The 26,100-nt window shown below is 34.3% G+C and overlaps 1 protein-coding gene across 1 annotated transcript; it reads right to left on the bottom strand.

Moving 5' to 3' along the window:
- Positions 1-1,776: 1,776 nt before the first annotated feature.
- TWF1 (twinfilin actin binding protein 1) lies at positions 1,777-13,854 on the bottom strand. The gene is made up of 9 exons (XM_006916878.3): positions 13,711-13,854; positions 11,999-12,076; positions 10,106-10,284; positions 8,858-8,953; positions 7,580-7,684; positions 5,882-6,007; positions 5,473-5,623; positions 5,188-5,309; positions 1,777-3,876 (listed from the first exon to the last, which is right to left on the bottom strand). The coding sequence occupies exons 1-9, from the start codon at positions 13,838-13,840 to the stop codon at positions 3,706-3,708; spliced, it is 1,158 nt and encodes a 385-aa protein (XP_006916940.2). The 5' UTR covers positions 13,841-13,854; the 3' UTR covers positions 1,777-3,705.
- Between the last annotated feature and the right edge of the window lie 12,246 nt (positions 13,855-26,100).

The following is a 26,100-nucleotide window of genomic DNA, read 5'->3' as shown; positions in this document are numbered from 1 at the left end:
AGCCAATTGTAGATTTGTGAAAAATGATTGCCGTTGTTTTAAACCACTACATCTTGGGGTAGTTTGTTATGCAATAATATGGTAGCAATACATTAAATTCATTTAGCCAGTAAGTGGCAACATCACACATACATGCACACATGAAGATATGACTCACGTTGTCTTACCCAGCTTGGTAATAGGAAACTAAGCAATTAATTTAACCCTATTTATGGCTTGCCTCTTCCCATTAAGTATCCAGAGTTCTGTAAGAAACTACAGCCCGGCTAAATCCCAGAAAGTGCAGATGGTGGTGGATCAGCATTGGAAGTTGAGTAAAGGCTGGTCTTGGTCTTTCCAGAGCAGTCAACTGAATGAAGATCCCCACTGGAGTCTTATGTGGTAGACACCATGGTCTTCAGAGGGCAAGAGGCTCTGTCAGTGCTAATATTTGCCTTGGCCAGAAATACAGTGACAGAGGCCAAAGCTTCTCTGCTGCACCTATCACTGCTAGAAGGTGCTCCTTTCTCCACTGTTCAAGGAAAAGTAAAATTTCTCATTCTTTGATTCATTCAACAAATAAAGCATCCAATACGTCCTACACACTGTTCTAGATGCTGAGGATGCAGAAGTGAATAAAATCAAGTCCCTTCTCCCCTATTCAGCTTATCTTTTAGTGGAGGGGACAAACAATATGTGCAGAGGTATACAATTCCTAATGCTATGTGGCAAAATAAAGTGGGATTAAGGTAAGAGAGGGACAGGGAGTCCAAACGGATTAGGTCAGGAAAGATCTAAGATGACGTTTGAGCAGAGACCTGCTTTGAGTGAGAAAAATGTCGGTATTGGAATAGTGATCCAGTGTGGGGACAGTTTCTCAGGCAGCACTGTATTTGGTCCTTCAGAAGTACAGCTAACAACTAAGTCAGAGCAGACTGATCAAGGGAGAGAGCTATGCAGAAGGGAGAGAGCTATGCAGAAGCGAGTGAGCAACAGTAAGGCCTAGATTTATTCTGTATGTCACCAATAGTCATAACCACTGTACACCAGTACACAGTAATACTCATGAAGTGTGTTATGAGGGAAAAAACCCTCAATTTTTATAATTAAAGGAAAACTGTACCATCATGGCTACACATGAATTCTTTGTGGAACTATATGATTCCTGGCTGACCTAATATATCAAAATCTCTGAATATAAAGCTCCCAAATCAGTTTTTTATAATGTATCACTGTACAGTATACACAAAGAAAATATGTGAAAAAAATATACCGAACTACAATATGTGCCTCAGCCACAATATTTTAGTTCTGAGTAGAAATGGCTTAGAGAACTTTTAAATAATTTTAATATCAGCCCTTTTAAGGACAATTCTCTTTTGTAAAACTGCTACCAAAGACATCCGTTTTGCAAAAGTTCTAATAAAAAGATCAATATGATACTGAATCGCAAACCAGAGTGCATGCAATACTTGGGATGAATGAGTACCTAGTCTCGTAAGAGCTTAGTATCAAGTATTTTGGTCACCCTATTATACTGGGGTGCTTCTGTCACAGTAGGGAATGTATAACTTATGGCATTTTCATTATTGTTGCAGCAGCTGGAAAGTTCTAATCTATACTAAGCACTCTATTGACACGTGCTTAGGTATCAAACTATTTAAATTCCTTTTTGGTTTAGACAAGTTAATTAACAAATGAATAGGTAAACTGGATTTCAAAGCTATCAACAGGTACTGCCTTATGCAGAATTACCCAAACATTTAAAGAAAAGGATATACTAGAATGCCAACTTAGTACAATTTAAAGAGAAAAAAATTTTATTGCAATATAAAATGCACTTATAAAATGTCCACAGAAGGCATGTAATTCTTCACTGCTATATAAATTTGAGAATACTTTATTCACCTTCTATTGTTATGATGATGCTACCTAAAACATATTGTAAACGATGAGTTATACTCTATAACAAATGCATCACTGATTTTCAACAATCATTGGTTTAATAATAATTAAAGACTATAATCACATCTATATTCTGGAATGTCCATTTTCATGTAGTGTAGTCGAATTTAGAGTATAATTGCACATAGATAGTACAGAAAAACATTCACTATAAAATTATTTTATACCTTCATGACAGGTTAACATTCTTCCTGACTAAAAATAACAAACAGCTTCAGCTATGGTCTGCAACACAACTCCCAGATTCTCAATGCAGTAATTTGTGTGTATGCATGTCTACGTGTGCACCAACTTAAAGTATATCTTTAGTAAACAAGTGCAACATCACTGTTGATTATTTTGCATTTTTAAATATTATAGTCTGATTATTTGTAAACAAACAAAACCCCACACAAATACTCTTAATTCTAGGAAAAAAAATCTGTCAACCCATAATTATTCAAATATGCTCTGCTTAAACACACATTGAATTTCTGAAAGGTGCATATATTACCTTAGATAATAAGGTGTAAAAATGAATGTTTCATATTTTATACTATGAAATGTACATTTCTGATTATTTGTTTTATGCAGCATAAAGTTTAGATCAAAAAATTCTAAATCCAAGATCCCCAAAGTTCATTTAGAAAACACCTCCCAGTTCTGGCTCTTGCAGCAGGATTAACAGATTAAACATGAAGTGTTCTAGCTCTCTCTATTTCAAGTATCAAAGAAAAGTGAGGCTCAAAATCTGTCGGCTGTAGCTGAAAATGCAAAGTTTTAGAAAACAAGTTAAATGTGTTTTGAAGTAAGATATAAATTGAAACAAGATTCTTAAGTGTTTATCTGTGTTAGGCTGATAAGTACTAAGACTTTAAAACAATTTTGTTAAATCTATTTGTTCAAAAGAGATAAAGAACACAGTCTGCCTATAAATATGTGGTTTTGTAGAGAAGCCAATGTTTAAAATTTTAGTTTTGTTTGCTTTTGAATATTAATATACAACTGAACATAAATATTTGGCCTCACTACTTATAATGGAATAACTTTTGAAATAGAAATTTTTTAAAACACTAGAAAGAGAATTGACTAAGGCTGTTTAAATGTGTCTTTCAATGTCATCAGAAATCCTGCAGGACAGAAAGTATCTTGTACCCTTAAGGTTTCAGAATGAGCTGATCCTCTGAAATTTTAATGCCATTTAAAAAACCAAAAAGTCAAATGGAAGACTGCTGCCATAAAGCACTGTCTTTAAAAGTTGTAGACAAGATCCCACAATCTGAGAGTTAGCAGTGCTCCTCAGTGTAAGCAACTTTCCACTGCTTCTTAGGCACACTAAATTTCAGCTTAAAAAATAATCTAACTTGGTCCTTAACATATTAAGTAGTATGATTATTTCAAGGTCTTCCTCTCTCCCTTAAAGAAAAAAATTTGATGGCTCACTAAAGAATAATAAGAAGTATATTTTACTTTTAGACATTAGACTTCCTGGAATTGGCCTGACTGTATAAAACTTTAAGAATTATGTGAAAGTGTGCAATCATCACTCTATGAAAAGTGACAAAATTAAACATCACTATGTTGAATCCTTTTCTAGCTTTAACTCAAAAATTGAAATCATGAGACTTCCATAATATTAATTTTAAAAACACACCAAAGTGAAAAGTGCTATTTTTCAAAAAGTACAATTTTTTCCATACTATTTATCAACATGGAATGATTTCAGTTCTCCTGTACTAAAAGCTGGACTTTTAAAAAACTAGTATTATAATAGTTAATATATTAATCAGTAGTGGCTTCAGTTTCAGCTGGACCCCTAATTAGTCTTCGAATTCCTCTTTTTCCAGCAGGACCTTTTGGTTTTGCAAAACTCTGCTTATGTGCATGCTGCTTGGGGTGTACTTCTTCATAAAGGAAGTCTGCAGTCAACTCATCCCCATTGTCTATCTCGATCTGTAAGAGGTGAAATTAGTAAAGTGTAATGCAATATGAAAAAGTATAACATTCAAAACCTAATAAAAGCAATGAGCCAATTTTCAAGTGTGAATGCTCACAAATACATAATACCCATCTCAGCAAGAGACAATCAAAGACCATATGTAAACAGTTTTACTTTCATCTTTTTGAGGGCTGTAACAGGGCTAAATGAATTACTTGAATATATAATCAGCTTTAATAATTTCTTTTTGGTTCCCTCTTTTTTAACTAATGTTTAAAAGTAGGTGCCACCACTATATTCTCTAGTTTTTCTGCGTTGATACACTATATTCAAGAAACACTACTCATGGCCTCCTCATTACCTGGGTCACTTAAAATCCTTCTAAAATAGGGTTGGCAAACTTTGGCCTGCAGGCCAAATCTAGCCCAAGTTGAGTGCGGTTTATATTTTTAAAGCGTTGTAAAAATAAGACAAAATAATAAAACAAAGGAGAGCATGTGACAGATAATATTTGGACTGGCAAAGCCTAAAATGTTTACTCTGTGGTTCTCTTGTAGAAAAAGTCGGCCAGCTCCTCCTATAGGAAGTGATTCTTAAGAACTTAAAAAAAGTGTGAAGGGTTCTATACCTAAAACACTGGGAGTTTGTAAGGACCTGTGTTTTAGGGGTTGAAGGGCTTAAGAATAAATCATATATTTACCTGTGTCTCACCTGCATTTAACTAAATTTAAAAAAACTGGTAGCTTAGCTCCCAAATTGCAAATGTTCATGTGCATTTCCTCCTTTCTCAACAACCAGAAATATTCTCAACCATCCTATAATTCAGTGATAAATGAAGACTATAATTCCTTATTAATAACGAGTCTTGAGATAATCACAAATGTGTAGCTCTAGCAGCACTGTGCAACAGAACTTTCTATAACATGGAAATGTTCTCTAAATCCTGCACTGTCAAATATAGTAGCCATTAGCCACATGTGGCTTATGAGCACTTGAAATGTGGCTAGTGTAATTAAGAAACAATTTTAAATTTTAATTTATATTTAAATTTAAATAGCCACAGGTCTATAGAGTACAGGTCTATGGAGAGACTGAGGTCATGAAAGGTCATCCCAGGCAGAGGGGAAGAGAGCCTAAGGATTTATATCAAGAAAAAAAAACAAACACTTTCCTTTATAAATCACAATACATCATGAACTAGATGGAAAAGACAATAAAAATCTAGCAAAAACTGAAAAATTTTAAATAAGTAGGTAAGTATCTCACTGATACATTAATATAAATGAGATAAAATAATTTAGATAAATAAATAGGTACAAAATTACCTTTCTAATAACATCCATTTGTAGTTGTCTTTCTACAATTTCTAGCAGAGGGCTCTTGCAGCTAGAATACAGCATCCGTTCTCTTATACTGCATGTGTATCCAGGCATTGAATAAATAAAAACTGAAAATTAAAAAAAAATAATAAATACAATTAGCAGCATATCAATTAAAGCAAATTCTAAACCTCATAAACTACAACTAAACCTTTTGGGCAAAAATAAGAATACAGTGCTGAAGTATCAATAAGCAAACTGAAAGTAACATGTTATAAACATGTCATATACCTATAGACTCCAAATAGTCTCCTTCATGCGAATGTTTATACAGAAAGAAATGGTAACGTGCTGAATCCTTGGGAATCCTCTTTGGCAAATCCTTTAGTTCTGTATTTGCTGTACTGGCCAAAATTATAATTTCATTCTTTATGTCTATTTCCTGTCAATAAGAAACAAAATACACTCATTAAAACAGATTAAAAAAAATTTTAATTTATAATTAAAATACTAGGAGACAGGAAACTTATACAGGTTTGACTTTTTTATAATGAACATAATACATTGTGTTTTAAAAATAAGAACAAAAAATACTCAAGAAGCAAATTTTAAAAGTTGAAAATCTATTAAAAATAGATCTTCTATAAGCCACAAGTTATCAAAAAAGCAGCCATTTCATAATAATCATCATGTCTCTTACCAATTGCACATAGTTGAGCTGTTTGTTATTCAATTTTTCCAAAGCCTGAAAAGCTTCTCGAGAAATAGGAAACGCTACTCCTTGTAGTGTTTGATGCTTAGTGTCCACACTCACGTCAGTTTGTACCTAAGTATGACAGATTTAATATACTGATGAAGTTTTATCATTTAGTAGTGTCATATGGCAAAGATAACAAAACCCAATCTCCTTTACAAAGTGTCATTCCATCTTTGCCCATTTTAATGTAATTAAAATGAACACTTTAAACACTATGAACTTAAAAAGCAAACAATTTTTCACATTTGTTAATGTTCTGCTAGCACTTGGTCAACATGCAGAGTGCATGACACATCTTTATGAAAATGTTGGGAGTGAACGTTTGAGTGTTAGTGGGGTTTTAGGGATTTTTTGTTTATGTTGGTGCAATTGCAGTGAACTACATAAGTTCTTTGAAGTGTCTTCAGATTACACTTTTAATTACAAAATTATACTTGATAAAATTTATGAAGAGTGTAATATAGATACAATATATACAGAACTTAACTTTGTTCTGTTAAACATAAAATGTAACACAAACACCATGCACTGAATTGAAAGGGGTACAAACAGTATAACGAAGACACAACACAACTTAACAAATTATACAACTGCAGAAGTTCCAGACTTAGAGCTTTCATTATCAAGAACATGGATATTTCATGTATTGGAAGAAGATAGCACTTTAAGAAAGCTTTCAATGCATATGTTTAAGACTTTTATATTCAATAAATGATAGCTAGTATAGGGTCTCATTTTCAGTGTTGCAACAGAAAATCAAAAAGAAATTTTACTGTAAAAAAAAAATGGAGGTTCTACAGCATAAATGATATTGGATAATGAAAACATCATAGAACATATGCAAATGCATACCCCAATACGATCCTCTGGGTTCTGATTGCAAGGAATAAAACAAACTATCAAACTTGTAAAAAAAAATCACATAAAAATCCTTACTCAAATAATTTGAGTTAAAATTATATAAAGATAGATCCTTGCTATCAGGTTAATATTAAATAATATTCAATCACTTTCCAGACTGATTCCTGTTACTCAGACTAGTGAATAGTGGTTTCTGCTACTTGTTCTTTTCTGTAAATCCCAGTACAAACATAGCAGCTTTTCTAACTTGTAATTAGAGAGGCTGCAATAAACACAATCAAAAATGATAAACTATAATATGAATAAAAATTAACTCTAATATGCTAAACAAGCACTCAATCATTTCCCATATATATGCTCATACTCATCCAAGTAGTTTTCACAGAAATTTACAGAACTTCTAAAAATCCTAAACATCTGATAGCATTTATATCTTATTCTCTTTAGGCGTCACTATTTTTTGAAATAATAAAACAAACCTGCTTCAGGCAAACTTTGCACTAAAATGAGTAACACACACTTTTTCCATTTATTTATATACAAAGTACAGTTACTCTTCTGTCACATACATTATAAAGACAGAAGAAAACTATAAAATTGACGTGAAGTTTAATAATCACTTTGAACTTTCTTTTCCTGGAAACACATTGAGCATAGTTCTGTCTCTAAACTAAACAGAATGAATGTATTGATTTTCTAGTTATCCCTACATCTATTATTTTAAAATGTGGTATTTTCAAACATTTAAAATCTTGTCATGGTTTCAAAATGATAATTTACCTCATTAATTTTAATCTGTCGTAATTCTTCCTCAGCTGCAGTCAATGGGGCAGGAGAAGATTGTGACAGCAAATATTTTTTATATCCATGTAATGATACATCTTCCTGTAAGTAGAGAAATGCACTATTATTCTCTAGAAGTGAAACCTCAGTGAGGTCACTTAAAAAAAACAAAATTATTAATTTAATAGGAATGGAAGTATTTTAATTGACCATAAATAGTGTCAGGAATTTTACTATTCTTATTCAAACCTCTTCTATTCTATAGGTTTCAAAAAATTTTAAGAGTATTTACTCTTCATTTCCTAAATTTAATAATTACTAAGTCTTTTCTATGAATGTGGAGGTGGTGATGGTGCCAGCCACAAGCTAAATCTGGTCATGCTTCAAGTCTAAAGGACAATTACACTTAACCTTCTGGGGAAGCCTGCGCTATAATTATTTAAAAACCAACGTATTCAGACTCTGAATTCTTACTTTTTTATAATTTCTCTACAATTATTCTTAGAAAATAATGATCATTCTTATTTTGAAGAAAAAATATTCCAAAGATGTCTACTTTTCATCAAAATATTGTGGTTTGGAAGACTGAGGGCAGAATTGAGAAACGAGGCCATCTCACAATTAATAGTGAAGAATCAAAATATTCCCATCTAATATAGTTTTCTACCTATCAAACTATATTACATTCTGAATCAGAATAAAATACCTAAACAAAAACCCCTTTTAAAATATATATTTCAATTTCTTTAATTTGTGTGTATATGTATAAATACACGTATTTTCATATATACATATATTTAATACACATAAATTTTGTAACAGTAATTCTTAAATTCATAATTTAGTTAAATATACTAATTAGTCAATTAATTATCAAATCAATTTACCTGCCTCAATCTTCTGGTATAAATAATACAGTTACTGCTTCCACGATGTGGGTATAAATGTACAAAATATCTAAAAATCAATTTCTCTTTCAAGTAGTCTCTCATTTTTCTGAGCCTATTTTCCCATCATTATAATGAAAAAGTTGAACGAAATGAGGGGTTGAACTAGAGTTATCTCTAAGGAATATCCAGAATTGAAGTCTAACAAAAGCAATTCCAACATATTTTTAAAAGGATAAGTACAATGTTTCAGTTAACTTGCATATGTGAAATATAACAATATTTTCTTATTCTAATGTTTACAGATTTATCAATCTGAATTTGCATCACTACCCATTACCTAGAAATTCTTCAATCACGTATAATTATAAATATATAAGTTTTATACCTTTACTGTTCCAAATAATTCATCTTTAATGTGGCCACCTCCAAATTCCTTTTTCACAGTTGCTCTTGTTGCTGCATACAACATTTTTTGACGAACCTAGTAAGGTGTGAAAGTTTGCTTAAAAGTTTATAGATACGAACTATCATTACAAAAGAAAGCACTTTCTGAATGTACTAAAGTCTTCATACACATTAAAAAGAAACTGTAATAAAGCTGAAATCCACTGACTCTAATAATGCTAAAGCATATGTTTAAAAATAACCATCATAACACCAGTATCTAAACTATCAATGGCTATTTAGGTTTCAATTTACTTCAATTTATGTCATATTTTTCAAAAAGTAGAAAAATTCTAAATATCAAAAAAATTACTCATTTTTCAAAGTATAAAATGAGTTCAAGAATAAAAAACTACTTAAAACACTATTTTAAAACGAGGAAGAAAACACTGAAATTTTCTCGATACTAACATTTTACTAAAAGCAAATCTAGATTAGATATCACTAAGTGTTTAAAAATCAAATATTCAAAGCAAACCTATGGCATCTATCATTGTAAGGACACACAAATGAAAAGAACTACAATATACACTACTATTAAAGACTCTAGTAGCATCTACAGAAATCTACTAAAGATAACTGCCAACTAATAGAAATAATTCCATAATCCTATGAGGTCAAATCCAGTATTCTTTTCAGATAAGATATATGAAATTAGGAAGAGATGACTTTTGAGACTGATATCTAGGTAACTTTACAAGTTATTATTTTTTTTACAAGAAACAAAAGAATTACTCTTTAAATACTGGGCAGTATTCACATATTAATTTTGTCTTTTGTTCTATTTAGTCAACCTATTAACTAACTTTATTTTTTTAAAAAAGATGTGTGTATCACTTGAATGGCAGCTATTAAGACTATTTAATGTAGTTCAATTAGTTCTCAGGATTAATACAATTATTACTCTCAGACCAAAGTAGTTAGCTTTATGCTTTAGAGGTCCATAGTTGTAATTGCCACAGATTTTAAAATTTCAAATCAATAATAATTCCACTGATTACAAGGGCAAGCCTGTTGAATCTAAGCACATTATTCCTAATTCCACATTACCCAACCAAGGATTTTCTCCATGATCATTCCCTTCTATGGTAAATGATAGTTGTTTATTAACTTTCTCTCTGCCTGGGAATATTTCAGAAGAAACTTTCCTGGTATTTAATGTTAAACAAGTTAGAAAAAAATTACTTACATGAGAATGATCTGGAGACCATGCAATGAATATCCATTCATACCCCTGGGCATTCTGAGAATCTAACCTGAATAATATATAGCATGGTTGTTTGTCCTCCAACAAGGGTAAAACAAAGGAATCATAATCCTTATCCCAGGAATCTGAAGGCTGACTACATGATCCAATCACAAGTTTCTCTACGAAGAACAATTTTTAAAAGATACATGAATGGTATAAAATACCAAATAGTAGAGTAATGAAGAATATATTAATAGTTATTTCCTAATTACAATTATTTGAAAGAAAAAAAGTTGAAAGAAAAAAAGTTGCAACACAAAAAACAATTATGATATAAAGTAGTATTAAAAATAGCTACAACAATTTTATGACTAGCACGGTTAATAAAATGTTACATATAAAACAAAAGAACAGATAAAAATGACCATAAATAGTTGAGTTGGATAGTTGAAGAACAGCTGATTATATTCTATTTTCTAAAATGCTTATGCTATAAGTTATCAACAGAATATGTTTAAATAAGTATACTACCACTCAAAGGATAATTTCTGAAATTAACATGAACTGTACACTAAGAAATATTAAATAAAATCAGGTTTAGCTCCTATTTGGTCATAATGCTACAAATTAAAAAATTTGTCCCTAAGTGTAATTTGGTACAGCCACTGTGAGGCATAATTTTGCAGAATCAAGTAAAACCGTGAATGTATTCTGCATAGAGAATCTCTCGCTCATATAGACAAAAGTGTTCAGTGCAACACTATATAATAGCAGAAAATGAAAATAGCCTAAGTGTTATCAAGAGAACGAACATATAACATGTGGCACAGTCAGATGATAAAATTCTATTAATATTTAATAGCAATTATTAAGAGGATATGGAAGAATGTTATATTATTCTTTGTAATTTCCTAATTTAAAAAAAATTTTCTCAAAACAAAAATAAAGTCAGAAAATAATGATTTAGGAAATAGTGTAATTTTCCTTCTGTAGAGACTCTAGTTAAAACTTGCCCATTTTATTTAATTAGTCAGGAAGTGATGGCATTTAAAATTTTAGCTCAATATTTCTAAAACATGCTGCTTTACAGTTTATGTTTATTCCTGTTGAGTGTGGTAATATACGTAAAACAAGTGCATATTTTTCAAACTATTCTGGTGCTTCTAATATATATGTAGAAAATGGAAACAAATTATATTTACTTCCGGTTTATGAAAACAAGTTATTTTTCCAAAGCAAAAAAATTTCAAGGTATTTAAGAAATTAGGCCAATGGAATATTTTAACATGTTCATTTGTGATTAAGTACTTACAATACTAATTGTTCGAATTCAAATCTAATGGAATTAAAAGATTCTCCTACCCAACCAATTTTCTCCTGCTTACAGAATTATTTTGAAAGAATAAATTTATACTTTGTTGCATTCTCAATAACTTTTTCCCAAAAGAAGAATCATTTCTACAGTACAGACTGCAATCAAGTAGAGAAAATGGGAGAGTTTGAAATCCTTTGTTTCTACTTCAGAATTAACCTTACTGAATAACAATTCATAAATAATTTTTTTTTTTTTTGATAACCACCTGTTTACTGATTTCCATTCCAGAGATGCAAGTACTGACATTAGAAATGAACTGTGGTGCAGACACTGGGACAAAAGGTAAAAGAGGAAGATGTCATACCAAAAAACATCTTTCTCTTTCCCCACAGTCAGCTTTAGAATTCAGAAGCTAAGCAGAGTCCCATGAGACAGGTCCAAAATGTACAGGATCCAAGTAACATAAAAGCAAGCTTTGAACTTGCTTCACATTAAGAGTTCAAATCAGTGACAACAACTTAAAAGTTTAAAAATATAACATCCAATAATCCAAGGACAAGCAATATTTTAAAACTAACCATTTTCAATAGATATTTTCAAAAGTCTGTATTTTCCATTTCTTGCTCTTGCAAAGATATCTTTAACATCTTCACTTGCTGTGGAAAAAGACAAAGAAACATAAACCTATTTTTTATACTTACGTATTAATACTCTCTCCTGCTACTTAAGTGAGGACATAATTATAATACAAAGGAAAATATCTTGAGTATGTAACATCCTTTTATAAGTAATTTAAATTATAAAACTTAAAGGTAATACATAGTGGTCACTGTACACATAAGAAACATTAAGTATATTTAAAAACTATACTAATTCTAATCTGTTTTAGCTAATTTCATAGCAGAAATAACACTGGGAGTGAATATATCAAAGTTACTCAAACCCAATAATTAACAAATTACGATTTTGAAAACACCTTTATTGCTTGTTTGAAAATGATAAAAACCTGCTTCCATTCTATCCAACCCAATTTCAGGCTTATGATAAAAACACCATCATTTTCTACATTTTCCCATTAAAACAGTAAATATCAGATATTCTATCCTGATTGAAGAAAAAGGCAATAAAATGCATACAAGCTTTTATCTCTGGTGACATTTTTCTAGCTTGTATTTCTCAAAAAGCTGAAGCAAGCTCACTGAACAAATATATATCTAATAACCTTATACCTGTGTTCATATTAAAGCTTCAATTTCGTCCCAATTCTGTGCTTGGGGTGCATATTGACAGTAAGAACCACTATTTAAGGAGTGGTTGTAATAAGGCTAGGGTATGAAAGTCAGTAATTACATATTTAAATGTCAAAACTAACGGGGACAAATAAAACACTTTTAGATTTGAGACTATTCTGCTGTTTGTGTGTTCAGGGGCAGTGTAAAGTAATGTCAAAGACCATTAAAGAACAAAACACAATGAAGTGTTCATCTAGGGAAAAGATTCGCTGCCTATAAACAGGAAGAGCTTGCGTTTATATTAGAACTCCTTAAGTAATCGCGAGCAACCTCGGGATATATTATTTGTGATGAGGTGAGCGTTTCCAGACTGCTCATTTTCAAACAAGGAAATGATGGACGTGAGATATAACTGCACATTCAACTGCCTTCATGGGATGATTAAAAGCAGCCACAAAGAACAGACTTTTCAGTTTCCTGGAGGAGTACCTATCATCAAAACACCCCATACTCAGGATTTCTCAGAATATAGTTCACGTTCCCATTTTGGAAGAAAATGCGGAAGAGTTTGGGAAGCACCCTTATACTGGAAACCAAAAACATTCCATCACCTTTCCTTTTATAATCAACATCCTACAACAATCTCCTTTGGACCATAAAAAGGAAAATTCTCCCGTCTCTCGACAGCAAAAGAAGCCCCAGTCGCCGTATCTACCTTTTCAGGTCTTCTCTACCTGATAAAAAGGGGAAAGTTGGAGTAATGTCGGGGGCGGTAGAAGGCACGCCCCCTTCACGCGGGACGCCTGAAAAACAAACTTCCTTCGCTCCTGCGAATTTCGGGTCCGTCTGCAACGTGGCGGCGGCCGGGTCTGGTAGGGACGCAGGCCAGGAGCGCCCGGGACACGAAAGCGCAGAGGGGCGCTGAGGCCCGGCCACCCCGCGAGACCGACTCCCCGCGCTCCTGGCCCGACTCTGACCCTGCCCTGTCCGCAGCCCGCCCGGCTCGCCCGAGGCCTCCCCGGAGCCCGTTTTCCGCGGGCCGCGCCGGGCGCCGTTACCTTGGATGCCGGTCTGGTGGGACATGGCGGCGGCCGCGGGCTCCCGGCTCCGAAGCTGAGTGCAGCAGCGAGCGGCCCCGGCCGGCGACTCCAGGAAGTGGCGGCTCCTCCGGCGGCTCCGGCGCGTCATCAGCCTGCGACCAGCGGTCGCCCCGCCCCGCGAGGCCTACGGCGTCCTCGCGCGCCGGAGCTGCCTTCGCCACCCGCGCGGTATTTGGTTGGCGGTGGTCCACGTCCAGGGTCCTCCGTCCTCACCTCCAGTTCTCTGCTCCGGGTCCCTGCCCTCGGCGCTTGTCGCCATTTCTCCCCCTCCACCGTGGTGAAACAGGATGGCATTGCTACCAGCGCCTCTGCAGACACCGCCGTTCACTGGTTAAGCAAAAAGATGCTCAAAAACGGAAATGACCATTTTACTAAACGTACATTTTCAGCTTTAAAAAGATGTGCACAATATACTTCTTGGTTTACTCTTCCTGTGATCTATACAATTAATGTAAAAGGTCACTTCCCGCCCTATTTTAAAAAATGAGTATACGATAGGCAGTCTCCCATCAAAAATTTCTCACGCTTTTAAATTAATCTCCGACTGTTAACTTTTCTTTTTTCAGTTAGGCGCATTTAGAGACCAAGTTTTCCTTTCTCTTCATTCCAAGAAGAGACAGACACTGAGAGCAAGAATAGCTGACCGGAATACTCCTCTGTGGTCAATTCCACCATTGCAAACTATAATACTGCTCTGCTTTAGATTGGCCCGTTTATTGTTTAAGTAATTATAAGTGATTTACTTAATTTTTCAAGGCAACAGAAGATTATTATTTAAAATTGTTTCTGTTTTTTGGACACATAGTTCCCTTTTATGGACTTGTAGTTCCCTTTTTAAGAGTAATTTCAGTAGTTGGTTTTTTGTTTTTGTTTTTTTTTTTACTTCTTTTTTTCCACTCCTAGATTATATTTTTCTAGGTAGAAAGCTGAGACTTTTGTTTCTAGAGCCAGCCTTGAACTGACAAATATACAAAATTACAGTCTTCTTCAAACATCCTCATATTCCAAAATAAGCAAAATTTAATCTGAGTTTTATAACGTTTGGATTTAAGAAATCTAGAGAGGAGTTTCAGTCTAACCAAATTCTTTCTGACACAACGGTTCACCTTGATTTTCTAGTTTTGATTGCATTGTTGAGCAGAGAAAATTGTAGAGTTCGTCTGCACTTTTTTGACTGATTCATGTCCTGCTGACTAGGGAAGTTGGCATTGCTCAAAAGTACTGACGAGAAAAACATAACTCCCATATTTGTGCTTAAAAAGGACCACTGTATGCTCAGTCTTGACAAAAGGAAAAGTTCAGTTTGTTTGGGTGGGCTCACCCGGGCATCCTCTGTAAAGTGCTTATTTTCTTCCAGTACAATAATTGGACTTTTAAAAGCTGCGTAGATCTTGGGTGCATTGTTTTTGAAATGGCAAAAGTTCCTCTGAGCAAAAGAGGGAATCTGAGAAGGGGAAAATATTTGCTAAGCTATAAAGAGCATGGCCAAAATGATTTTTTTTTTTACTGCCCATCAGCATTTCTACATAGATTTAAATAATTTCCTCTATTTTACTATATTCTGTGTATGCATAAAAAAATGGATTCTTGATGCTTTCATAGGATGTTTTAAGAAAATATTTATGGTTAATATTGACAATACACTTAAATGTCACTGATTTATTATGTATGATGTTAACTTCAGATCGAGTTAAAGTTTGGCATTGTATTAACTTGGGAATAAAGATTTATTGAATATATAGAGTGCTAGTGATGCACATATTTTAGCTATTTAAGAGAACAAATTATAGTAGAAATCTTGCCCTTTTATTCTCTTTCTTACATCTTAAATTTGATACCAATCATATGACTTCCCTTAACTTCTTTTAAAAAGTGATAAAATACACATAACTTAAAAGATAATGGTTATTATCTTAACCATTTTTAAGTGTACAATTCAGTTGTGTTGAATATATTCACCTTTTTGTGCAACTAAACTCCAAAACTCTTTTCATCTTGCAAAATTAGAACTCTATATCTATTAAATAGCTTACACTTACTTACACCCAACCCAAATCCCCTGGCAAACAACATTCTTTCTACTGTCTGGCTCTGTGACTCTGACTACTCTCAGTACCTCATATAAGTGGAATCATACACTATTTGTCTTTTGTGACTGTTTTGTTTCACCTAGCATAATTTCCTCAAAGTTCACCCATTTTGTAGCATGTGTCAGAATTTCCTTTCTTCTTAAGGCTCAATAATATTCCATTGTATGTATATACCACATTTTGTTTATCTGTTCATTTATCAATGAACACCTTCACTTTCACCTTGTGGTTATTATGAATAATACCGCTATGAACGTGGGTATACAAATAATTTGTTCGAGTCCCTGTTTTCAATTCTTTGGGGGCATATATCCAGAAGTGGAATTGCTAGGTGGTATGGTAATTTTCTTTTTAATGTTTTTGAGGAAAGACCATACTCTTTTCCATAGTGGCCACACCATTTTACATTTCTACCAACAGTGCAGGAGGGTTTCGGTTTCTCTCCCTCCTCATCCATACTTGTTATTCTCTGGTTTACTTTTTGGTTTGTGTTTATAGTAGCCATCCTAAGGGGAGTGATGTGGTAGCTCATTGTGGTTTTAATTTACATTTCCCTAATGATTAGTGATGTTGAGTATCTTTTCATATATTTTTGGCCATTTGTATATCTTTGGAGAAATATCTATTCAAGTCCTTTGCCCATTTTTAAATTGAGTTGTTTGATTTTTTTTTTTTTTGATGTTGAGTTGTAGGAATCTTTATATATTCTGAATGTTGGCCCCCTATCAGATATATGATTTGCAAATATTTCTCCAATTCTTTCGATTTTTTTCCATTCTGTTGATGGTGTCCTTTGGTGCACAGAAGTTTATAATTTTAATGTAGTCCGGCATATCTTTTTTATTTTTTGTTGCTTTTCTCCTTATCTTTAGAGTATGCTCCTAATCTTCTGCATATCTTCTAGTTTTTCTTCCATAAATTACTACTAAATAGCTTATAAATATCATCTATACTTTCTGTCTATATACTTTCTCACCTCTCACTCTGTAAATCCATGGTTCCCAAACTGTGTGGGAGGTGCCCCAGATATAGTGAACATCTGAACTGCCTAGGGGATGTTGCAAACAGATACTTGATGTCTTTTTGACATCACACAAAATATTAGCTTGAGGTAGAAACAGTTTACTGTTTCAACACTAGATCGCTCTACATTCTTTTCCATAATGTCATATCTTGACAGAGCTAGGTTTTCAGTGGTTGCTGTGATAAAAGCAACTATGGGACAAAAAAATCAATGTGGAACAGGAAATGACAGTGGCTGATGTCAATCTAATTCTAAAGTTTAAAAGTCACGTAGTATGTAACAGGCGCATGAATCCCATTAGTATATAATTGTGATTATTTTAAAATAAAGTCAAATATTATTTTTCCTTGAATTTATATGTATTACTTTTTCAAACAGCTACTAAGTTGCTAGTACATAAATACTGATTAGGTTGTTTGGAACTGACTACTTAATAAACTGAACCGGTGAGTATTTCTTTTGACATAGGAACATTACGAAAAAATTATTGAGCTATAAAAGGCTCCATAAGCTGAGAAAGTTCGGAAACCTCAGCCTTACAACCTTTGCATATGGTTTTCTCTACACCACTCTATTGAAACTATTTTCTTGAATGTGACTAGTGTCTTCCTTTTTAATAGCAAAATCAACTATATTTATTCTCGAATGTTTTATCAGTTTTCTATGGCTGCTGTAACAAATTAGCACAAAGTGGGTGGCTTAAAACAACAGAAATTTATTCTCTCACAGTTCTAGATATCAGTCCAAAATCAAGGCATCAGTCCAGCTGCCATTCCTCTGGAGGCTCTAGGGAAGTCTCTTTCCTTGCCTCTTCCATAATACTAGTTGTTTTCTTAAAATATGACTGTTAACTGCTGTCTTCTTTAACATTTCCTTAGAATTATAGATCAGCAAATAACAAAATAACTCATAAAAAATGAGAGTGAAGCATTAGATAACTTTTTATATGCATGTAATTGTAACTCTCGACAATCTGTAATAAACACCTGGCAAAATTGCTAAAAACGTTTCACACAATAGAATATATTACAGAAGATTCTTTCATTCCTGTCAGGCTCTGTGGTGCTTGAATGAGTCATGGAGAACACAGAACAATGAGTTCAGATTAAAGATCAGTTCAAGCAAATAATCTCTCTTTATTACTCTCCCCTGAGTGAAATCTGGGCTGAAGCAATCTTAACAAGTGATACATACTTTCTAATGAAAGAAACAGAGAACACTGGTTCAAAAGAGTTGTTGATAATGATAAGGATGCATATTAGAATTAACGTGCAGGAAAGTACAAAGCAAACAGCTTTTTAATGTATTATTTATAGCAGAATTTTCACCCTGCTTTAGAGAAGTGCCTTAGCAACAGCATCATGAAATTCATTCTCATAATCTCTAATGTCTTTCAAGTGGGTAGGATGGTTAAAATGACTAATGGGAATATTTGCAAACCACTTTGAAAATATAGTGTTCTCTCTCTTTCCCCATTTCTCTGTCTTTTCTAGAGATATCAATTAATACCTAAAAAATATTCCTCTAACGTTTAATTAGCGTGCACAGAAAATCCCCTCTAATACTGAGTCCACAATAGGGGATAATCTTCTATGTCCTTTAAGTATTTTTTTAGTCACAACAGAGGCAACTCCAGTGTTTCCATGTTAGAGAAATTTAGGGCTGGAATCTGCAATCTGGTTCAAAATCAGTGCAAGGGGGACTGTGAAACTGAGCCTATATTGCAGGAGGTTTCGTGAGTGCACATGTGTGCATGTGTGAGAGAGAAAGGGAGAGAGGGAGAGAAATTTGAGAAAACCATTTATATCAAATAATCGGGGATGGACTGGAGTTGATCGAGATTTGGGGAGCATTAAAGCCCCATTCACCTCTATTCTAAACTACCCTTTGAAGATGCCTGAAAACTGTAGTCTCAAGGTTGGGATCCAAATTGGATTAACCTTTTACTAAGTACTGCTCCATAATAAAGACTTTAGACCGAACCTTCAATGTATCTATTCTGTTTTTTAGGGATAGGCTAGATTAGTATGGTGACCTTTATTTAGGGATGTATCAATAGAAAGTTAACTCTTGCATTTGATATGTTAATAATGGGAACAATAGTACAATAAACCCCACAAAAGGTACTGTTCAAAACTCATTAAAATAATTGTAATTGGTTAATGTATATTTTAATGCTTTAATAATAGCTTGTGGTAAAACTGACAGGTACTATACAATATTCTTATTCCTCACCAAGAAAACTCAAATTTTATTTGGTGTGGCAAGGTGCCCAGACAAATGTTTGCATTTCGACCTCCCTTGCATCTAGGTGTGGCCATGTGATTAAGTTCTGGCCAACAAGATGGAAAAGTTGTTGGGTGAGTCTTCTTGAAAGGCTCCATAAAACAAGACTGAGTAGCTGGTGAGGACTCTTTTTTATTTCCCGCTTCCTCCTGTTTTCTACTAAAATGAAGATGTGAAGATTGGAGTTTCAGTTGCTATCTTGGACCTGAGACAACTTTGATGATAAAAGCCACAAATCAGGTAAGTGGAAAGGAAGACCAACCTGGGCCCCTTTGACTGTGGCTCTCCCATCTCAGACCTGGCACACCGATCTCCACACTTTCTTTATATTTAAGAAAAATAACTTCCATCCTATTGAGGCCACTATTATTTCCAGTCTCTGTTATTAGCAGCCAAATATATATCATAAATGAGATATTTTACTTTACCAAAAGTGTTATGTATATTCCTCACTATACAGTTCTTTAGTTTGTAGAGAACTTGGATAGCAGATTTGTAAAATGAGAGATATATTATCCAAATCTGTTTGGTTTCTGGATTTTGGAGAGCAATTCCTGATAATTTAGACAGCAAGGGATACATAGTTTTATATACGTAAAATTAAACTAGTTGATATTCTGTATTTCCTGCATGTAACAAAATAGACAGTGGCGAATTTTTTTTTATAACTTTGCTAAATATGAGAATCAAATCAGCCTACACCTAAAAATATTGTACAAAAGCAGATAGATATGCATTTTTATCAGATTTTAAAAACTATAGATCTTCCAAAATATGTAAATATTTCTCTATTCTTTAAAAAAATTAAACTTTAATGAGACTTCTATAGTAATTGAAATATTTTAAGACATGTTTTGAATTTTAACATTTTTCTAAATATTGACACAACCCAGTGTTACATAGGAATTCGAAAAGTCTTCACCATCTTAAAAATATATAATATCTATGTATATTTAGAAGTCTACTTGTTGACTACTTTTGCCAAATAGTACTGTGAACAGATATCAATTGAGTGGAATGGGTCTAAGGAATCCTCCCTCAGGAGCATGGGGACTTGTACCACCTTGTCCTTCTCTTTACTCACTGCGGTGCAGCACATTTAAATACAAGTAATGTGCACCTTGGGCTAACTACAGTAAGAGGAAAGTGAAGGATATATGGATATGCCAGTGAGAGAAATGGCAAATTCTTACTTTTGTGCTGTTCAATTATTGGGTTGGCAAGGTTTCACAAGTTAACCAGACTTTTCCATGCACTTCTCATTTCTAGCCCCCAGTTTATCACTAGCCTTTGCACTTGGCAATTCTGATCACTCTTACCAAACCAATTGACTTTGATCCTGGGGCAATGCTGGGTTTTCTCAGTAAGGAGAAGGGAGTCTGCTACTCTGGTTCTCAGGTCCAATTCTATTTGGCCTCACTAGAGAACTGTTCTTGGAGCCTCCTGACTCCCTAGCTCAGTGAGTCCATCCCATTTACCCTCATAGTAATACTCTTACCAGACTTCTAACAATGCTGGGTGCTGCGTTTTATTCAGGCTTTCTCAACTGGTTTTCCTTCTCATCTCTCACATCCTGAACTTTTTCCTCCCCCTTTCTCTCAGGTAAAATCGCAGCTTATTTCTTCACACTCTAGCCCTTTGTTGTGGCCAGTCACATGGGTCTTATCCATCCATTTCTCTTATCAGGGTTCATTACACTTCCTCTCAAAGAAGCTCATTTCAAGGCCCTTACTGATCGACCATTACTTCTTCCTGAATGATCTTTCACAAAACAACAACATAAGTTCAGGTAAACCACAGTGCACTTTCCCTGGCTCTAGACATGATAACCTCCAATACACTTTCACTTTTATTCTGTTTGTTTTTAAAGATTGTTTTTCCATTCTACTTCCCCCTGTCTCTTTATTCCTTTATTTTCCCCTCCCTTCTTTCCTCCCACAATCATTGTCAGTTCCTGTTTTTTACCCTGTGACTATTCTGGCTCATTAACAGTGAAGTGCAACAGAGGGGAGAGATCTCCCAGTGCATTCTCAAGTATATACTATACCTAGATGTTTATAATGGAGCTGGAATAAGTTTTCAAGAGGATACAGATCCTTCTGTTCTACAGCTCAGGTCTAGAATAGAAATATATTTCAGGTAATGGGTAATGATCTTGAGAAAAATATAGCTCAAAGTGAGGTAAATGGCACTTTTAAGAATTTAAAGTCTGTGCTTATGGGAGGCTGTATTTCCCAATGGGAAAAGCTCCAAGTTCTAATCTCACTTCCCTGACTTCCCTAGTTGCACAGTGCTGAACACGAGATGACAAAAGGAAGAGAGAAAGGACTATAGCAGCAGAATCGTCTGTGAGCCAAAATGTGAGGCCAGTATTGTTTTTGGTACTTCTTTATCTTTGCTGGGTTGTTTCTTTCTATTTTCCTCACTGCCATCCTAACATTACAGTAATTTTGTGATTTTCCCCTGGCTTCTCTGGATGGTGTCTTATCCAGTCCTGCTGGTGCTGGGCCCTTTGTGCCAGACTGCACCTTTCCTTTCTCCTATTGCACCTAACTTGTCCAGGGTCTCACTTGTTCAGAATACTTGCCAGGAACTGGAAGCCAATCGGTTAAAGTAATTCACAGCAAGGTGCTCATTCATGGATTCATCAAACATTTATCCAGCACCTCGGTTCCTGTGCTAGGTGTGAATGACTGACCAAGCCCAGTTGGCTGTATTATCAGCATATAGTGTGGCAACTTTGGACTTTAGGGTCACACGGTCTGGGTTTGAATCTCGCCCTGTCACTTGCTAGATATTATCTTGGAAAAATTTACTTAGTCCTTCTGGATGTCTCGGTTTCCTTATCTGTAAATTATCTGTAAATGGGGGCAATAATTACTCCTCGAAGGAGTTTTTGGATTTTAAGGACAATTATATACCATGGGTAGCTCATAGTAGATGTTAAATAAATAGTGACTGTTATACTATTATTGGCTACCCTTTCCACGTGTCATTTATAGGGACTTTTAACACTTTAACTTTGAATAAAAATTGCCAGTGCTTTAACAATTAATGAGAATTTTAAGTCTTGCGACAGGTTGTGAGAGACATTCAAGGAGTCAGGGAGATCTTTCCCTGCTTCTCACCGCACCAGTTGTCTCAGTTCTGACAGTAGAGCACCCAAGGATCAGCTGTCTGAGGGATGGAAGCAGAGGGAATTGCTGAAGACACGGGGGAGGTATGATAAGGATTCACAGAGGTATGCTATCAAATGAGACAGCCTGGCTATAAAATGCCAAGGAAGAGCAACAGCAGATCATGCAGTGAAAAGTAGGTCAGTTGTTTGGAGTCAAAATATCAGGTAACATATGAGGCGAAGAGCCTAATGCCATAAACTGTAACAGGCTGTGAAAATTGCTACAAGAGCCGTAAACCAAAGCTGCCTTCCTGCATATGCTGGATGAAGAGAACTGCTGGCTGTGCAGTTGTCTTTTTGCCACACTTGCACACAAACAAAGCAACATCGTCAGCCTTCAGCGGCATCATTGGAACATAGGGGACAATGATAAATCAGGAGACCAGATAACTGGTTATGCACAAGGGCAGTAGGGGAGTGCAAAAGAAATTGGGAATAAAGTTATCTGTTTATTTTGTTTGCCATCTAAATTTGTGTCGTACTTTTCAAATATTTATGGCTTTAAATTTTAGTGTGTCGAATTTTGAATGCCTAAATGAAACATCTGCTCATTTGCATATTCTTGTACATTACTTTGAGTAGTCCTTCTACTAGGGTAGGATGTTTTTGTGTTGTGAGAATTTTTAAAAAATACTTACTTTGTGTACAAATTATACAGAAATCTAAACTCAAAGCCTAGGGCTACCACTTCAGATGGCATTTGAGCAGTCATTTGGGGTTGTAAGCTCTAGGAGAAAGGAAGAGACAGACAATGTGCTTGTTTGGATTGTGAAGTGTAGTGTTCTGCTCCATTACACTGGATGTCACTCCACTCCTTTCCACTCCACGGTTCTCTCATTATTATTTATATTCACCTCCTTCCCACTACCCATGACACTAAAATCTGGAGATGGTTGAGATAAAAGAATAGCTGAGAGAACAGGGTTTTGGGTAAACTTGGGATTTAGAAATTAGTTGCAAAGAAAGAAAAGACTTCACCATCATGTGCCAGTGTTCCACTTTGGTTATATGATTCAAAGAGAATCCTACAAATGCCTTAGGCTTCTGTAATTAACTTCGCTATGATTAGTACCTTTTTAAAAATGACGTATCTATCATGAACTACAGGGTCATTAAAGTGATATATTAATTGTTGAAGTTATTGAAAATAAACTACCTAAGAACCCAACTATGATGTGATGCTGGCATTATTTTCTTTGACATCTGATATACATTAATTTAATGCAAAATGGTATAATTAAAATTTTATACAACCCGAAGACCATGAAGAGTTTAGAATAAATTGAGGTTATTTGGGAACTAGTTGCTGTGAAAAAACACACAAATATCCTAGCCGCCCCGGCCGTTTCAGCTGTCCAGAAGCATACTGGATTCTTGCAGTATCTGAGTAGATAACAGGTCTTTAAAAAGTAGACTTTTAAATAAATATAAATCTTGGTTTTAATATGCCCTTTTAAAAATAACGATAAATGATGGAATGAATAAAAATTCACATAGTTGTAAATTATTAGGAAAAGCAATTTATGTAGAAAATGTGCCTGTTAATCTGCCCTCAGAAAAGTAATCTTTATGGATCTCCATCACAGACTTTGGCCTTACCTGAAAGAACAGTGAGCTGGTTGGGGAAATATATTCCTGTTAATAAGTATGTTTTTAAAACACACTGATTGAATAAATATTCCACTTGGGGGGAAATCAGGATGAGTTAGAAGATACTCTCTTTGATGTATGATTTTAAAAAATATGTACATTTGTTTATGTTTATTTGGAGTCCTGACTTAACAAGAGCAAAATTTAAATTTATGGCCTTAAGTAACTGGAATGAGCTTAAGATTTTTATATATTTAGACAGCCACTAAGAAACTCTTCCAGTACTCCTGAAGGCAATGGAAACTATTTAAATATTTTAGAGTTGACTGAGAAGGAACTACATCTTTTGAGTTAAAATCAACTTTTATTTTTCAGACTATAAATTATGTTAATGTATGAACACAATCGTCCTATAATATTTTTGAAGGGACACTTACATTGATTCCACTTAGCATCGATGCAGAATAAATAAAAACACATTTTTTTTCTAAGCTCAGGCTTAGACTTTGATTATTTCTTTATTCCCTACTAACACGAAATTTACTTATATCAGTTATATTAATACAAGCATAAGAGCTTTATTCTTCAGAGAGGTTAGTTTCATGAACTATATTTAGAGACATTTCTCAGTTTATCTCATGAGTAATGATGCTATTTTACAAAACATATAGAAGCAAAGAGACTTTATGTTTACTTTTGGCTTAGCTTACTTGAAAATGTATACTTAGTTATAGAACAGGTATATGCTAGCACTTACTTAGCAGCTTGAAAATACGGGAAAGAAGGTTTCATTTTTCAAGGATGCATCTCTGATGAGTTTGTAGAATCTTCAGTGCAACTTTATAGTGTTATTGAAAAAAAGGGCATGGATTTCTTTTTTTTTTGACACGCACTTTAAAACTTTCAGATAGATTCTCACTTCTACCCATTTATGTATGATGAGTTCTAAGTGTTTGAGTGAATCAGATTTCCCATGGTGAATAGAAAGCACATAATAGTAAGTGCTGACTTTTTTCCCTCCCATTTACTGGAAAATAAAATGAACTTTTAGACAAATGATTCTTTTCTGACTTACAAGCACTTTGCACTTACATCACCACCACTTAAGCCATCTTCTCTTTTTAATTTTGTATCTGTTCTCTTGATCTTAACATTTTACTATTCCCCTATGGTCTCAGTTCAGATTTTTGTTGTTGTTTTTTTTTAATGGGGTGAGACATAGAGATTAGAGAAATATGTATGTCTATAATATATTAAAGGAAAGACAGACCTCATAATACCTCTCTTTTTTATTTCTTTCCATGACTTCCCATTTCCTTCCATGCAATTTGTCCTTTCAGCTTGAAATACCCATCAGCATTACATCACTCTAGCAAAACCGATTGGATTTTCATAATTCTCTGTGATGGGCACAACTGACAACACCAGGTTAACATGAAGCCAAAGACTGAATTATAGGGGAAGAGTCAACATTAGTTGACAGTTACCAATTAAGTCACTGAATATGTGGGGGGAGGAGGGCTTGTTGAACCAATTGTTCGATTGTTGACCTAATAATTCACTTTCTATGGAGTGTGTAGACACAGTTTATGTCAAACATTTATTTGCTTTCATGCTGCTTACGGAAAAAAGAATATAGGCCTCCAAATATTTCCAAGTCTTTCTATTTATTGCAGGTACTTCTTATTTTTTGATTCTAAAGCTTGGTTGATGGTTTGATTGGTGTCAGACTCCACTGTAAGATGAACTTCCCTATCTTGTTTCTCAGAATAGTATTGCATGTCTTCTTATGACATTTCAGGAGGGATGTCTGACCCAACAGCATTGATTTTCTCTATTATCATAGTCATGACTGGGTGGTTAAATTGAAATATGCTTTATTACGGCATGTAACTATAGACTGATGCTGAATTCTAGAAAGAATTTTATTGCACTTTATTTTATATTTCCCAGATAAAGGATTTGAATAAGTTTGGTAAAATAAAATTAGAAAAAGAGAAAAAAAACTTGATTATCCACTACATATTTTTCAGATATTCCAGCTCTCTAGTTCTTAGGAGCATGCAATTAAAGGCATATTTTCCAAGTGGAATCAATGCATTGCTGTAAAAAATAAGCGGCAAGCTTTCTTTACTCTGCAGATATGCACTTTTATGTGTCTTGTCCACTTTTGTCCTCGC

This window comes from Pteropus alecto, unplaced genomic scaffold (genome assembly GCF_000325575.1).
Source record: "Pteropus alecto unplaced genomic scaffold, ASM32557v1 scaffold196, whole genome shotgun sequence".
In the NCBI taxonomy this organism is placed as follows: Eukaryota; Metazoa; Chordata; class Mammalia; order Chiroptera; family Pteropodidae; genus Pteropus; species Pteropus alecto.
Note: the sequence above shows the minus strand (reverse complement) of the source record. Positions and strands in the feature narration are given on the sequence as shown.